This window comes from Acanthamoeba castellanii (assembly GCF_000313135.1).
Source record: "Acanthamoeba castellanii str. Neff unplaced genomic scaffold scf7180000084763, whole genome shotgun sequence".
In the NCBI taxonomy this organism is placed as follows: domain Eukaryota; phylum Discosea; order Longamoebia; family Acanthamoebidae; genus Acanthamoeba; species Acanthamoeba castellanii.
In genome coordinates, this window is record NW_004457323.1 from 383,165 (window position 1) to 396,283 (window position 13,119).

General features: G+C 58.7%; 7 protein-coding genes across 7 annotated transcripts in view; 3 read left to right on the top strand and 4 right to left on the bottom strand.

The window, feature by feature from the left end:
• Window positions 1–122: 122 nt before the first annotated feature.
• Window positions 123–854, top strand: ACA1_244340 (uncharacterized protein; the record flags this gene model as incomplete). Its single annotated transcript, XM_004335379.1, has 3 exons — window positions 123–402; window positions 517–635; window positions 708–854. 3 exons carry the CDS (start codon window positions 123–125, stop codon window positions 852–854), a joined length of 546 nt encoding a protein of 181 aa, XP_004335427.1.
• Window positions 855–956: 102 nt separating this feature from the next.
• Window positions 957–2,638, top strand: ACA1_244350 (uncharacterized protein; the record flags this gene model as incomplete). Its single annotated transcript, XM_004335380.1, has 6 exons — window positions 957–1,032; window positions 1,101–1,237; window positions 1,558–1,686; window positions 1,780–1,988; window positions 2,057–2,141; window positions 2,225–2,638. 6 exons carry the CDS (start codon window positions 957–959, stop codon window positions 2,636–2,638), a joined length of 1,050 nt encoding a protein of 349 aa, XP_004335428.1.
• A 143-nt stretch (window positions 2,639–2,781) lies between these two features.
• Window positions 2,782–4,610, bottom strand: ACA1_244360 (cellulase (glycosyl hydrolase family 5) subfamily protein; the record flags this gene model as incomplete). The annotated part of the gene is made up of 2 exons (XM_004335381.1): window positions 2,782–2,995; window positions 3,073–4,610. The coding sequence occupies 2 exons, from the start codon at window positions 4,608–4,610 to the stop codon at window positions 2,782–2,784; spliced, it is 1,752 nt and encodes a 583-aa protein (XP_004335429.1).
• A 611-nt stretch (window positions 4,611–5,221) lies between these two features.
• ACA1_244370 (mitogen-activated protein kinase kinase kinase) lies at window positions 5,222–6,682 on the bottom strand (the record flags this gene model as incomplete). The annotated part of the gene is made up of 6 exons (XM_004335382.1): window positions 5,222–5,290; window positions 5,356–5,475; window positions 5,584–5,662; window positions 5,767–5,782; window positions 5,927–6,035; window positions 6,170–6,682. Coding segments are annotated over 6 exons (906 nt in total), but the record flags the coding sequence as incomplete, so codon positions are not given.
• A 619-nt stretch (window positions 6,683–7,301) lies between these two features.
• On the top strand, window positions 7,302–11,447 carry ACA1_244380 (P protein, putative; the record flags this gene model as incomplete). The annotated part of the gene is made up of 13 exons (XM_004335383.1): window positions 7,302–7,874; window positions 8,096–8,213; window positions 8,291–8,667; window positions 8,759–8,848; window positions 8,969–9,016; window positions 9,131–9,259; window positions 9,397–9,594; window positions 9,726–10,308; window positions 10,441–10,661; window positions 10,858–10,980; window positions 11,049–11,133; window positions 11,217–11,290; window positions 11,364–11,447. The coding sequence occupies 13 exons, from the start codon at window positions 7,302–7,304 to the stop codon at window positions 11,445–11,447; spliced, it is 2,703 nt and encodes a 900-aa protein (XP_004335431.1).
• A 246-nt stretch (window positions 11,448–11,693) lies between these two features.
• ACA1_244390 (uncharacterized protein) lies at window positions 11,694–12,152 on the bottom strand (the record flags this gene model as incomplete). The annotated part of the gene is given in 2 exon segments (XM_004335384.1): window positions 11,694–11,969; window positions 11,988–12,152. 2 exon segments carry the CDS (start codon window positions 12,150–12,152, stop codon window positions 11,694–11,696), a joined length of 441 nt encoding a protein of 146 aa, XP_004335432.1.
• Window positions 12,153–12,800: 648 nt separating this feature from the next.
• The window catches only part of ACA1_244400 (uncharacterized protein), a gene marked incomplete at both ends in the record, with an annotated part of 525 nt that continues 206 nt past the window's right edge, over window positions 12,801–13,119 (bottom strand). The window contains one exon of the mRNA XM_004335385.1: window positions 12,801–13,088. Within this exon, the coding sequence (XP_004335433.1) occupies window positions 12,801–13,088 (288 nt within the window). The remainder of the gene's footprint in view (window positions 13,089–13,119) is intronic.

Sequence of the window (13,119 nt, forward strand, 5' to 3'; positions counted from 1 at the left end):
GAAAAGCGAAGCAGTGAAGACAACAAAGGCGAGTACAATCCTCCCTGCCCTCCCTTTATGCTCAGTGCTGATCTGCTTTGGTCTGGTCTGGTCGTGGTTGTAGGTCCAAGCTGCTTGTGATCATGGGGATCAGGCTTTGGCACCTGGCGAAATCCATCGGAACTGTGGGTATCTTCGACATCATGGGCAACGGCATACCTCTGCCCGTCTCAGTTGGCGTCCTTCGAAGCGCCGTGCGTTGGAGCGTTTACTTTATGTGGCGGCAATTCGACTCCAGGACCCAGCAGGCCGTCTACAAATGGTCACGACTTCTCGATTGCCCAAGTTTGGCGACGCCGGAGGGCTTCCTGCACTATACCACTTTCATGTGGCGCCTGTCTGTTTATGGCGACCTCTTCGCTTGTGCTGTCCGCAAACAACTTCGTGTACGGCTTCTTACCTTGTCTTTCTCCGTCTTCTCATGCTGATTTAGCGACTTGCAACAACATTTTCTTCACCTTTAGGGCACAAAAGAAGCCACCAAGAGCCACAAGTCTATTAGCGCGCAGGATGAACAACGCGACGACGATGATGACGACAACAACAACGACAATGACGACAACGACGACGACGATGAGGACGCAAAAGAGCCTCAAGTACGTAGTTGATATTTCGTGTGGGATGCGTGTACGCGAGCGCCCTAATGACCTCTGTCTGGCCCATTGCAGAGTGCGGTCAACCGCTCCGGCAGTTCTGGAAGCTCCGGAAGCGGCAAGGACAAGCACAACGGGACTAACAGTGGCAACACCGCGACTGATTTAACGGAAGCGATTCTCCTGTCTAAGGTGCGCCCATGGCTGTCCATTTTGGCATGAATCAATGCCCGAGTACTGACTTTATTTGCCCTCAAGCGCGGCGGAATACAAGTAGTGTTGGGTAGGACATGCGGCAGCGGAGAACTCCTTGTGCGCAAGACGATGGAAACGTTCAAGCCCTGCATCGACATCAACAACAACAACGAGTTCAAGGCCTACAAGCTCCTGCAAGGCAAAGGTAAGAAAGAGCACTCAAGTGCTTCGTGTTGGTGCCCGAACAACTGCCCATGTCCTGTGTCTGTTCAGGTCTGGCGCCCAGGCTCCTCGGCCATCGCTCATTTGGAAAGTACTACTTTGAGCTTGACTTGGAGTACCTACCACCATGCACCATCAACCCAACGGACGGGAGCGAGATGCAGCTCTTCGCACGCGGGTTGCTACAGGTAAGCCCGACTTCGGTGGTGCGCTCGGTGGGCACAGTTCAAACACTGACAGTCGTTTTGCATTCGTGCGCCACGGAAATCTCAAACCATCAGGCGCTCGCAGGCATTCATGAACTCGGCCTTATTCATCTGGACATCAAATCAGGTACGGCGTGAGCCCAAGATTACGGCTTCCTGCATTGTGCCCCCACCTAACCGCTTACCAAAAAAACACACCAAGACAACATCATCACCTCGCAAGTTGATGGGAAAGGTGCGCACCAGCATTGAGTGGTCCGCTGGTCCGGCGTTGGCCAACTGGTTCTTCCCCAGGTTTGCAGGTCAAGTTGATCGATTTCGAGTTCAGTCTCTCGCCACTGAGAAGCAGCACAGACGATGTGGTATGCCGTGGCACGCCAGGGTATTGCGCTCCCGAGTGTACACAAGCTGAGCGCGACCGAGACTACACGGTGAGCTCATACAACTTTCTTGGTTGCATGTTTCGTATCACCACCACCAGTGCATACTTACTTGCGTCCATGTTTCTACCTGCCATGGTTCAGGCTGTGCTGCGCAACGGCGGAGCAGCAGATGTCTTTGCGGCAGGCCTTGTGCTCCTGGAGAAGCTGCTGGACATTCAATATCTCTACAACCACCAGCGGGAGAGCGAGGCGCTGACGGCCTACCTGTCACAGCTGATGGCCGAGGACTTGTCGCACAAGGAGCGATGCGACCGCCTTGCGAGCAAGCTGAAAGCCCTGAAGATGAAGCGGTTCGAGACCTTCCCCTTCCTTGCAGTTGTCTGAACTTACGTGTTTATGCGGTTATCCTTGTCTGCAGCGGCAAGCGGCCGCCGGTTGTGTTGCTGGGTGAGGCAGCTGGCGCCATGGCGCTGGACCTCGTGCACAAGCTCACGCAGCACTTGGTCCCTGCTCGCTACACTGCCGCACAGGCTCTCTTACATCCCTTCGTCACCGGTGCAGTTGCGCCCCGTTGCATTTGCCCGAGCCGAACGTGGGCGACGTGAGCGGCGACGAAGAGAACGGCCGCCAGCGGGGCGACAACAACGACAACGACGACGAAGCGGACGACGACGTGCTGGGCGGGAGCCAGGCGGACTACTACGGCAAGACACGGGAGAGCGCCGAAGGGCAGGAGAAGCCGGCCCAGCCGCTGGGCGCGATCAACATCGCCGAGCTGGAGCGCAAGTACGTCATCAGCGACGTCACCCTCTTCATCAAGAGCTGCTGCGTGCTGGTGGTGGTCATCCTCCTCTTCTTCCTCCATTCTTTCCTCAGTACGTATTCTCCACTACGCGTGCAGTGTGTGTGGTGTGTGCGCGTGGTGTGCGTGAGACCGAAGGTGCAGCATCAAGACCGGAGAGGCGCCTATGGAAGGGTTACTTCGCAACGGCAACAATGAAACAACACCTGCTACGATGTAGGAGTAACTTACAGTTTTATTTGCATTTGTTGTAGGTTTTGATTACAGCGCTATGCTGATAATCAAGATTACCCACCGGAGAGAGAGAGGGAAAAGACTGAAGGGCTGGAGCTGATGATGGTTCAGGCCCAGGGGGAGGTGATGGTCTGGGGCGCGCCGCCGTTGACGACGAAGGTGAGGCTCGACTTGCACGCGTGGCCGTTGGTCGAGGTGAAGGTCCACATGTGAGGCAGCCAGGCCGGGGTCATCACCACCAGGCCCTGTCCGTTGCCGCAGTCGATCGAGACCGACTCCGAGCCGGGAATCGTCACCGCCACCCACCAGGCGCTCGTGCCACTGTTGTGTGATGATGACAATATATGTTAGCAATATGTTGGTTTGTGCACACAACATGTTCGGAGTTGGGTACGTACACATAGAAGCTGAATCCGCCAGTGGTGGGCGGGTTGGACGGGGCGGCGGGGGACGACGAGGCGGAGGGCCGAGGGGCAGCCGGGGAAGACGAAGCCGAGGGCTGCGGTGCGGCAGGCGACGCCGAAGCAGAGGCCTTGGGCGCTGCCGGCGAAGAGGAGGCCGACGGCTGGGGCGCGGCGGGCGACGCCGAAGCAGAGGCCTTGGGCGCAGCCGGCGAAGAGGAGGCCGAGGGCTTGGGCGCCGCAGGAGACGACGAAGCCGAGGGAGCGGCGGACGACGAGGCCGAGGGCTTGGGCGCGGCAGGCGACGCCGAACCCGAGGGCGCCGGCTGGTTGCCGCCGTTGATGCAGACCTGACCCTGGGCGTTGACCGCGAACTTGGTCGGCGCGGAGACCAGGTCAGCCAGGAGAGCCAGCTTGCCCGAATCGGGCGAGCTCCAGTCGTCCTTCAGCAGGCCGCCGGTGTCACCCGAGTTGGGGTTGAGGCACCAGAAGAACTGGCCGGTCGAGTCCTTGGTCTTGAGATAGGCCGCCAGGGCCTCCATCCACACGCGGTCCTTGCCGCTGAACGGGCCGCCCCACTCGCCGATGACGAAGGCGCGGTCGGTGGCGGCGGGGATGAAGCCCCAGTGGTCCTCCCAGATGGCGGGCATGTTGGCGGGGAAGTTGCCGGCCGAGAAGTAGGACTGGCCGAACACGTTGGGGCCGTAGACGTGCGGGGAGTAGACCAGCTTGGCCGGGTGGTCGATCACCACGGGGTTGGTGCGGGCTCCGGTCAGGTTCTCGCCCCAGAAGCAGTTCTCGCGGCACGGCGGCGAGTTGGACACGCCCTCGACGAACATAAGGAAGCGGTCGCTCACGGCGCTGGCGATGGCGTTGGCCAGGCGGGCGGCGCCCAGGTTCCAGTCGGTGGCGGTGTTGCCGGTGCCCCAGGTGGAGCTGTGGGGCTCGTTCTTGAGGTCGGCGGCGACGACGTTCCACTGGTTCTTGTAGCGCTGGAGGAGCTTGGTCCAGCCGGCGATGACCTTGGACTCGGGGTTGGCCCCGTTGTACCACAGGCCGTCGCTCATGAACTGGTCGGGCGCGAAGGAGTGGAGGTCGAGCATGACCACGATACCGCGGGCGGCGGCGCCCTGGATGACCTTGTCCATGACCTGGAGGGAGTTGAGGCCCTGCAGGTCGGCGTTGGCGCCGGCGCCGTAGTTGATGCCGTTGGGCGACTTCTCGTTCAGCACCAGCTCCAGGTGGAACGGCAGGCGGATGGCGTTGAAGCCCTGCGCGGCCAGGAAGTCCAGGAAGAAGGTGTAGGAGTTGGCCCACAGGCCGTGCACGGTGCAGGCCGCGGTCTCGAAGCCGAACCAGGAGGTGCCCTTGAGGTGGAAGCGCTGGCCGTTGACCCAGAGCTTGCCCGCCTCCGAGGTGAAGTTGAGCGCGGTGGGCGCGTAGCAGGTGGACTGGCCCACGGTGGGCGCGCTCATGAAGACGATGGAGGCGAGAGCCAGGGCGCAAGCCCACATCAACCAAGCTTGACCGTTCATCCTTTGTTACTGCAAAGATGACAAGAAGAGGGTGAGTGCCATGCTTGTTGAAGCAGAAGAAGAAGAAGAACAGAAGGTGGGTACCAGTAGATGGAACAGTTCAAGTGTGTTTTGGTTGTGGTTGAGTACTCAGTAGGTGTTGGGTGGTGAGTAGTGAAGATAAAGAGACCAGGCCAGGCCCCTTTTATACCTGTGAGCGGAGGCGGAGTACGTTCACTTCCGCGGCCCCGAGGCCGGTGGTCGTTGGTGTCGCGCTGTGCGATGGCCTCCAGACCACCACCCCCCCGACGAACTGCATCATACTATAGGAGTTAGAGGCCGTGAGCTCGACATAAAAACCAGGCCCAATAGCTGGGCTTGTTCCGCGGAAAGAGAGCAGTCAGCCAATCGGGCCTTCCTGGAGCTTAGGAGTTGTGCCCTAAGGGATCACGGAGTTGCAGCCACAAGGCGTTCCCATTGGTGGATCGTAAACCAGTTGGTGATCTTTGCGATGCACATGTGCATGGAGTTGGGGCTCGCATACAATGCAATGAATGATGTGCATGCTATGAAGTGAATGTTGTGACGTTCGACGTATGAAGCTTTGCCACAGGAGAAGAAAGTGTTGTGTGTCACTGGACGCTCGTGGTGCCTGCGAGCAACTCGAGGGCGGTGATGATCCTGGTCAGGCTGGCCACGACCTGGCGAACCCGCGACAGAGGTGAGCTTTGGAGAGGGGGGGCGAACTGCGAGGCGTCTGACGCACCTCGAGCATGGTGGGGCGTTGGGCGGGAGATTGAGCCCAGCACCGCGCGATGAGCCTGTTCACCGCTACGGGCATCGTGTCGTCGGAGAGCAGCGGCCGCTCCATTCGGTCCGTAACAGCCTGAGAACAAACACTTGAGAATACGTAGCACCGACGGAACGCACGACACACACGATGCGCACGACGCACAACACACACGACACACGACACACACATAGCTCAAGGTACCTCACGGAAGGCGAGGAGGTCGTCGAAGCCGGAGAAGGCGAAGTCGTTGTGGATCACCTCCCACATCGCCAGACCAAAGCTGTACACTGCGGGGCGTAAGGTACGGAGCAAGCCGGTCATGTGAGTGAGTGAGTGAGTGGGTGAGCGAGTGAGACCGGGCCAGTTGCCACAGGGACAGGAGACCCTACCATCGGCTTTCCTGCCATCAAACGGCTCGGGCCGCCACAGCTCGGGAGCTGTTCCGTGTTTTGCCAAGTTGACGGTGAGCGACATGGGTCAGTGTGTGTGTCTGTTGTGTGTGCAGTGCGTGTCGTGTGCGTCGTGTGCGTCGTGTGTATGTTACCCATGTACAGCGGTGTCCCGTGAAAGTGATCGTCGGGCTTGGGGTGCATGTCACCCCGCTGCACCTCGGCGAACATCCACCCGCCCAACTTGGCTCGGTTGCCCACCACCTGGTTTCCATTCGTGCGGTTTCGTTGCGTGTGCGTGTGCGTGTGCGTGTGCGGTGTGGTGCGTGCGGTGTGGTGCGTGCGGTCAGCTCAGACAAAGAAGAGCGGAAAGTGAGGTGACGAAGCGACGATAGTACCAGCCAGTGCGAGGGCTTGACGTCCCTGTGAATCACGTGCATGCTGTGCGCCCAGGCCAGGGCCTGCGCGATGTCGCGCGCGTAGGCCAACATGCGCAGCAGCGAGATCGAGCGCCGCCGCTCCTCCTTGGCCGAGCCCGAGCTCGGTCCGGGTGCGGGCAGGAGGTCGTAGTCGCACACCTCGGTGATGACCTCGCCGTGGGTGGTGGCGGCCAGCAGGGTCACGATGTGGGGGTGGCGCAGCAGGGCGTAGGCCTGCAGGTTGGCCCGTCGAGTAGCGGCGGGCGGGTTGTCGTCGCTACGCTGGCGGCTGACGATGACGTCGGTACCGTGTACGACGGCACGGCGCCACTCGCGCAGGGCACGGCCGCCTAGCAGCTCGCCCGGCACGATGTGCTCGCTGGCAATGATGGGCAGCAGGCCTGCGCCCCCGCCCTCCTCGCCAATTTGCAAAGATTTGAAGGGGGTGGCCAGTCCGGGTGAAGATGTAGACGAATCGTTTTTGCTCCTCCATCTCAAAATAATAACGAATGCTCAGTGATGCAGGTGGCTCTATCGGGTAGTGATCAAGCCCTTGCCCCTCGGGATTGATGCCGCAAGCATCTTGACGAGGGGAAGTCTCTGGAACAAACCAAGGAAAACTGGCCCAAGAGTGGCCATGTTTTTCTCTTTAGGGGTTTGATTGTTTATTGGCTTGAAGAACTAAACAACAAGGAAGAGTAGTTGATGGTTAGCCCTTCCACCCAGGAAGGAACACCACCAGGTGGATGCCATGACTGACTCCTAACAGCTGAGTCTTGGCACAAGGCCCAAGGCGCGTTGGGTGGAGTTAGGTGTGGTGGGCTTAGCATTCCTAGCATGCCAGCAGCATTTTCGCCTGCTGTTTCGTTTATTAAAAATGACCTGCGGGCTTGGTGCGCTCGTTCCTCTTCCTCTGGCCGCTCTCGTCTGCTCCATCTACGCACGGCCGTGGTTTAGTACTGCACCACCTCTTCCACAGCGCCGTACAAACGTGAATGGTCAGAGATCGGTTTGCTAGAGATTGAGATTTAATCGGCCGACCTGCGATTTGGAGGTGGAGATTGGATTGGTGGAGGAAAGAAGGAGGGAAGACGTCTGTGGCCTCCACAACATGAGCAGCGGCGCTGCCGGCAGACATCCTCTTGCTGCTGAGGATGACTACGACGAAGAGCGACCAAGGAGCAACAGTGAGCAAAGGCGGCTCGTGGAGGAAGAAGACGCTGACCTGAGCAGCGGGCCGAGTGGCTTGACCGAGGATGAGGAGGAAGCGAATCGACGTCGCGTGGGCCACATCAACGATCGAGACAGGAACGATTTCAAACGACTGAATCCAGAGGAGGACGATTCCTCATCTTACGAAGAAGAGTCTGATGCCGAGACGAGCTACAGGCACGAGTCCTACATCTTTGCCAGGACGGAGTGGAAGGGAGAGAAGAAGCCAGAGGGCGTACATCACGAGAATTGGTTTCTACTCGACCACACTACGCGCTTCCATTTTCGATTCCATTTCCGAAGGCACAAGCGGCGTGCAGTGCAGGGAGCACTTCGTTTGAGGGACCTGGTGGTGGGGCTGCCCTGGCACCAGATCAGAGTGGCCGTCATCTCCCTCCTCTTCATCGCCAGCATGGCTCTCTTCATGTCCGTCGACGCGCCCGACGACAACCCACCCACTCGCCTCGCCGGCGTCTCCCTGGCCCAGCCCATCATATCCTCTCCAATCCCTTGCCCCTCTCTTTCTGATCCACTCGGCTATTTATTATTTATATTTTAATAGATATTATTTGTATTACTAATATAAATAATATAATAAATAATATAAAATCACAAAGTCAATTAATAATTATATTTTTATAAAGTATTGTAATTCTTAACTCTGGGCCTCACTATCGGTTGCTGGACGACGAGCCGCTGGACACGATCCGGGTGAACCTCGCCATACAGGAGACGCGCAACGTATCATCGTGGACGTCCTGGCCAGCCAACTCCTCCGTCGTCGTCACCTTACAGGCCTCCACCGCGCATGGTACACCCCACCAGCTTCGCACTCACGCACATCCACTCAAGCGCGTGCCGTGTGTGTCGTGTTGTGTCGTGTGGCAGATGAGGCGAGTGCGCAATCGTGGGCCGCGCTGGACTCGTGGGAGCTCTTCGCGCGGCCGGACGAAAGCGAGGAGGACTACACCTACTTCTACCTCAACGACACGGCGAAGGACCTCTACCACACGTACCGCGTGGTGTTGACGACCAACGCCCGGCAGAACCTGGGCCTGCGGCTCGACGTTCTGCAGCTCTCGTGGGCCGCGCGCTACGAGGTGGTGTTCGGCTTCATCCTGCTCGTCATGGTCTACTCACTCATCATCTTCGAGTGGGTCCACCGCACTGTGGCGGCCCTCATCGGCTCCTTCTGGGGTCTGGCCCTCCTCTCCGCCGTCATCGAGCGACCATCGCTCTACGAGGCACGCACCACCGATCAGAACGTCATCGCTTCCATCCAATATCTAATCAGTCTCTCTCTCTGTGTGTGTGTGTGGTGTGCGCGCGCGTGTGTCGTGTCGTGTGTGCGAACAGGTAATTGGGTGGATTGACTACGATACGATCGGTCTCCTCTTCGGCATGATGATCCTCGTCGGCATCTTCTCCACCACCGGCTTCTTCGAGGTTCGTACTCAAGGAGAGAATATAGCCCACGTCGCACACACGACACACACACCCGAACTCCGCTTACACCCACGACTAACGCCGTGTCGACGTTTATTCCATTAGTGGTCAGCCGTGCAGGCGTACAAGCTGTCCAAGGGCAACATTTGGCATCTCGTCATCATGTTGGTGCGCATATTAATCAATATATTCATATGTGTGGATATGTTTCTGTGCGTAGATATGCTGTACTGAAGTAACAACTATGTTTGTAATCATGGTTGGTTGTTGGCAACGTGTTAGTGCGGCTTCACCGCGGTGGCGTCGATGTTTCTGGACAACGTGACCACCATCCTGCTCGTCACGCCCGTCACCCTGCGCCTCTGCCGGGTGCTCGACCTCGACCCTCTCCCCATCATCCTCTCCGAAGTGGTGCGCCACCTTCCATCGAAACCACCATCGCACTTTATGTCGACACACGCATCGTGTGCTTTTACTAACCACCCAATCACTTTAAACATATGCACCTCCATATGTTTACACATGTCATCCGTGTATATTGTGCACAGATCTTCTCCAACATCGGCGGAACGGCCACGGGAATCGGCGACCCGCCCAACATTTTGATCATCTCCAACTCGCAGATCAAGGACACGGGTCTGGTCGACTTCAGCTCCTTCACGCTGCACGTCGCACCGGGCGCCATCCTCGCGATGTGCACCACCTTCCTGCTCATCATGTTCGTCTACAAGAAGAGAATCTGTCGGGTACCAGCCATTGCTCTCTTTTTTGCTAATTATTAATTATTTTATTTTCTCTTTAATTTCGGTAACCATGTTTTATTATTTCAAAATCACAAAATCAATTAATTAATCTAAATAAAAATAAAATTAAATAGAGAGCGCCGGTGGACCCGCTGGCCAAGGAGATCGATATCTGGAAGAAGACCCTGCACGCGTTCGACATGAGCCACAAGAGCATCACCCAGAACGAAGACCACCGCGTGCGCCAGAAGCTCGTCAAGCACATCCACGAGCTCGAGGAGCGCCTGCGCGAGAAGCTCGCCGGCATCGCCGCTATCGAAGCCGCCCTCGACGGCAGCAGCAGCAGCGGCGGTCACGGCGGCGGTCACAGCACCAGCAACGCCCAGCCCGCCGCCGGCGTCGGCGGAGCGGGCAAGGGCAAGGAGAAGGTGCCGGAGCCGGACGTGAGCGGCGACGAAGAGAACGGCCGCCAGCGGGGCGACAACAACGACAACGACGACGAAGCGGACGACGACGTGCTGGGCGGGAGCCAGGCAGACTACTACGGCAAGACGCGGGAGAGCGTCGAAGGGCAGGAGGAGCCGGCCCAGCCGCTGGGCGCGATCAACATCGCCGAGCTGGAGCGCAAGTACGTCATCAGCGACGTCACCCTCTTCATCAAGAGCTGCTGCGTGCTGGTGGTGGTCATCCTCCTCTTCTTCCTCCATTCTTTCCTCAGTACGTACTCTTCACTGCTGCGTGTGCGGTGTTGTGTGCGGTGGTGTGTGCGGTGGTGTGTGCGGTGTGTGCAGTGGTGCGTGTGCGTGTGCGTGTGCGCTGCGACTGACAGGTTGTGATGGTGGGGTGCAGCTGAGATCAAGCTGTCGCTGCCGTGGATCGCCATCCTGGGCGCGCTGGTGCTTCTCGTGCTCTCCGGCACCGACAACTTCCACGAAATCCTCGAAAAAGTGGAGACGAGCACATTGCTCTTCTTCGCGGGGCTGTTCGTGATGGTCCGATGCGTCGAAGAGCTCGGGGTCACCATCTGGATCGCCAACACCACCTCCGACATCATCGACATCATGCCCGAGGTTCGACACGACACACGACACACGACACACGACACACGACACACGACACACGACACACGACACACGACACACGACACACGACACACGACACACGACACACGACACACGACACACGACACACGACACACGCACGACACACGCACGCACGACACACATGACACACACTGACCTTATGATGTGTGTTGGCTACCCGTAGGGCAAGATGCGGCTGGCCTTTGCCGTGTTCCTGATCATCTGGGTGTGTGCGATCGTGTCGATGTTCATAGACAACATCCCCTTCACCACCACCATGATCCCCGTCGTCGTCAAGCTCACCAAGGTACTGATGCCGTGCGGGGGCGGCCACCGAGCGTCGAGCCAACGTTAACTTTAATTTGTGCCGCGCAGGGCACGCTCGCGCTTCCCCTCCAGCCGCTCACATGGGCGATGGCCTTTGGCGCCTGTCTGGGCGGCAATGGCACCCTCATCGGTGGTAGGCTTCCCAACATACGCCATCGGTGCGGTGGTGTGTGCGGCGTGGCTAAAATGAAACTCGCCGTGTTTGTGTGACACCAGCGTCGGCAAACGTGGTGGCGGCTGGCATAGCGGAACAGTACGGGCGGCCAATCTCCTTCAACTATTTTTTCAAGGTGCGTCACCCCCGCGTGCAGTGTGTGTCATGCGCTTGGCCGCGGCCATTCACAACGCCTCGCACGCACGCAGATGGGCTTCCCGTGCATGATGGTCTCCACGCTGACCGCGACCGCCTACATGCTCGTGACGCACGTTCTCATCGGGTGGTATTAATCCACAATTCCGGACGTACGCACAAGAGCCAACAATTTTGTGACTACTGCAGTTGTAGCGTCAACAACGAAGTTTATTGCGAGCGAGGTTGTCGATACCACATGTGGAGCACCTCCGCGTCAACCAGTTCGGCGATCCCATCATGCCCAGCACCTCAGCCTTGTCAGGCACGTCCACAACAGCCTCCGTTGCGACGATGGCGTACATGGTCGGGCGTCCGAAAATGGCACCGCCGAGGGGGTCACCTCAAGCTTGCGATAGCGCGCGATCTGTTCCGCGGTGGCGTTGGCATCGGGTCCACTCGAGTACGTGCGGCAGATACATGACGTCGCCGTCGTCGTCGGGCTTTTCGATGCCCGCGGCCTTGAACAACCGCTCGGTCTGATCGAGCGTGGCGCCGTTCTGCGCGTCGTGGAGCATCGGAACGGCGCGTCCATCGCCAGCGCGCATATCGGAGAGGAAGGTCTCAAACACGTCGAGCAGCTCGATGCAGGTCACGCGGTTGAAGGGCGTGCGGCTCTCCTTGCGTCAGATGCCGACGGCGGTGGCGAGCCGGGATTGGGCGTTACCGAGGTGGAGCACGACCTCGTCTACGAGATCGAGCGACACAAACTCGGCGTCCTCGTCGCCGGTCTTGGAGTTGAACTTGACGGCGTTCAAGACCTCCCGCCGGTGGGCTCCGGGATCGAGTAGGGGAAGTAGCATTGGACCGCGAATGACCTACACGCCGGTGCCCGTCGGCAGAAGCAGCGCGTGAGCCTGCGGTTGCTCGACTGGCTCGTCACCAACTACGCGCGCGAGCACAACGTGTTCTACATGCTCAGCCCAGCGCCTACAATGACAACGCGGCCGGCGTGGAGCCCTTCAACGTCCACGCCAACTACCCCGCGCGATTGGATTCCACCCGCAAGGCCAACTTTGATCCGGCGCGGCAAGCGGTTCTACTTTGACGGCAAGTGCGAGCGGCCCGAATGGGGACGATGATGACGAAGGTGGCGATGACGAGAACACGATGGAAGAGGAAGAAGACACATCGCCGCTCGTGCTTGGAAACGCAGAAACATCCAAGAAGCTGCATCGGCTGATGATGCACTCCGTCCGAGCGGCCGATCTGAAGTCGACAAAGCAAGCGCGGTTCGGCCAAGCCGAGCGGAACGGCGTGTCGGCCGCCCAAATTATCCAACAGCGGCAACTGCATCGTGTTCAACGTCGGCACCCACCTCAGTTTCTCCAACCACCGAGCGCCCAAGCCCTTCTGAATTGTAACTACACAATTCCCTAAATAAATTGATTGGGTGGCGAAAAAGTTGTTTGCCGAACAAGAGTTTCCGAAGCGGGGGGGGGTGCGAGCCACTAGAGGGACTTCTCGACGGTGGCGGTGACGCTGTTCGGGTCCGAGGCCGCATACTCGTAACAGATCTTCTCCTGTTGGATGAGGACCTCGATGCTCTTGCCCACCTTCACGCTGTAACGTGCGTCCACGTGGACCGGGTCCATGGTGACGATGATCTTCTTGTCGGTGATGGCATCGTTGACGGCCTCGACGATCTCAGCACCCCACTTGGAGATCTCTTCGCCAAGAGAGCGGCAGTAGTTTTGGTAGACGCACCCACCAAGGTACTTGCGCTCGTTCTTGGCGCGCTCGTTGGTGCCGGTGTCGCCGGTGAGCTTC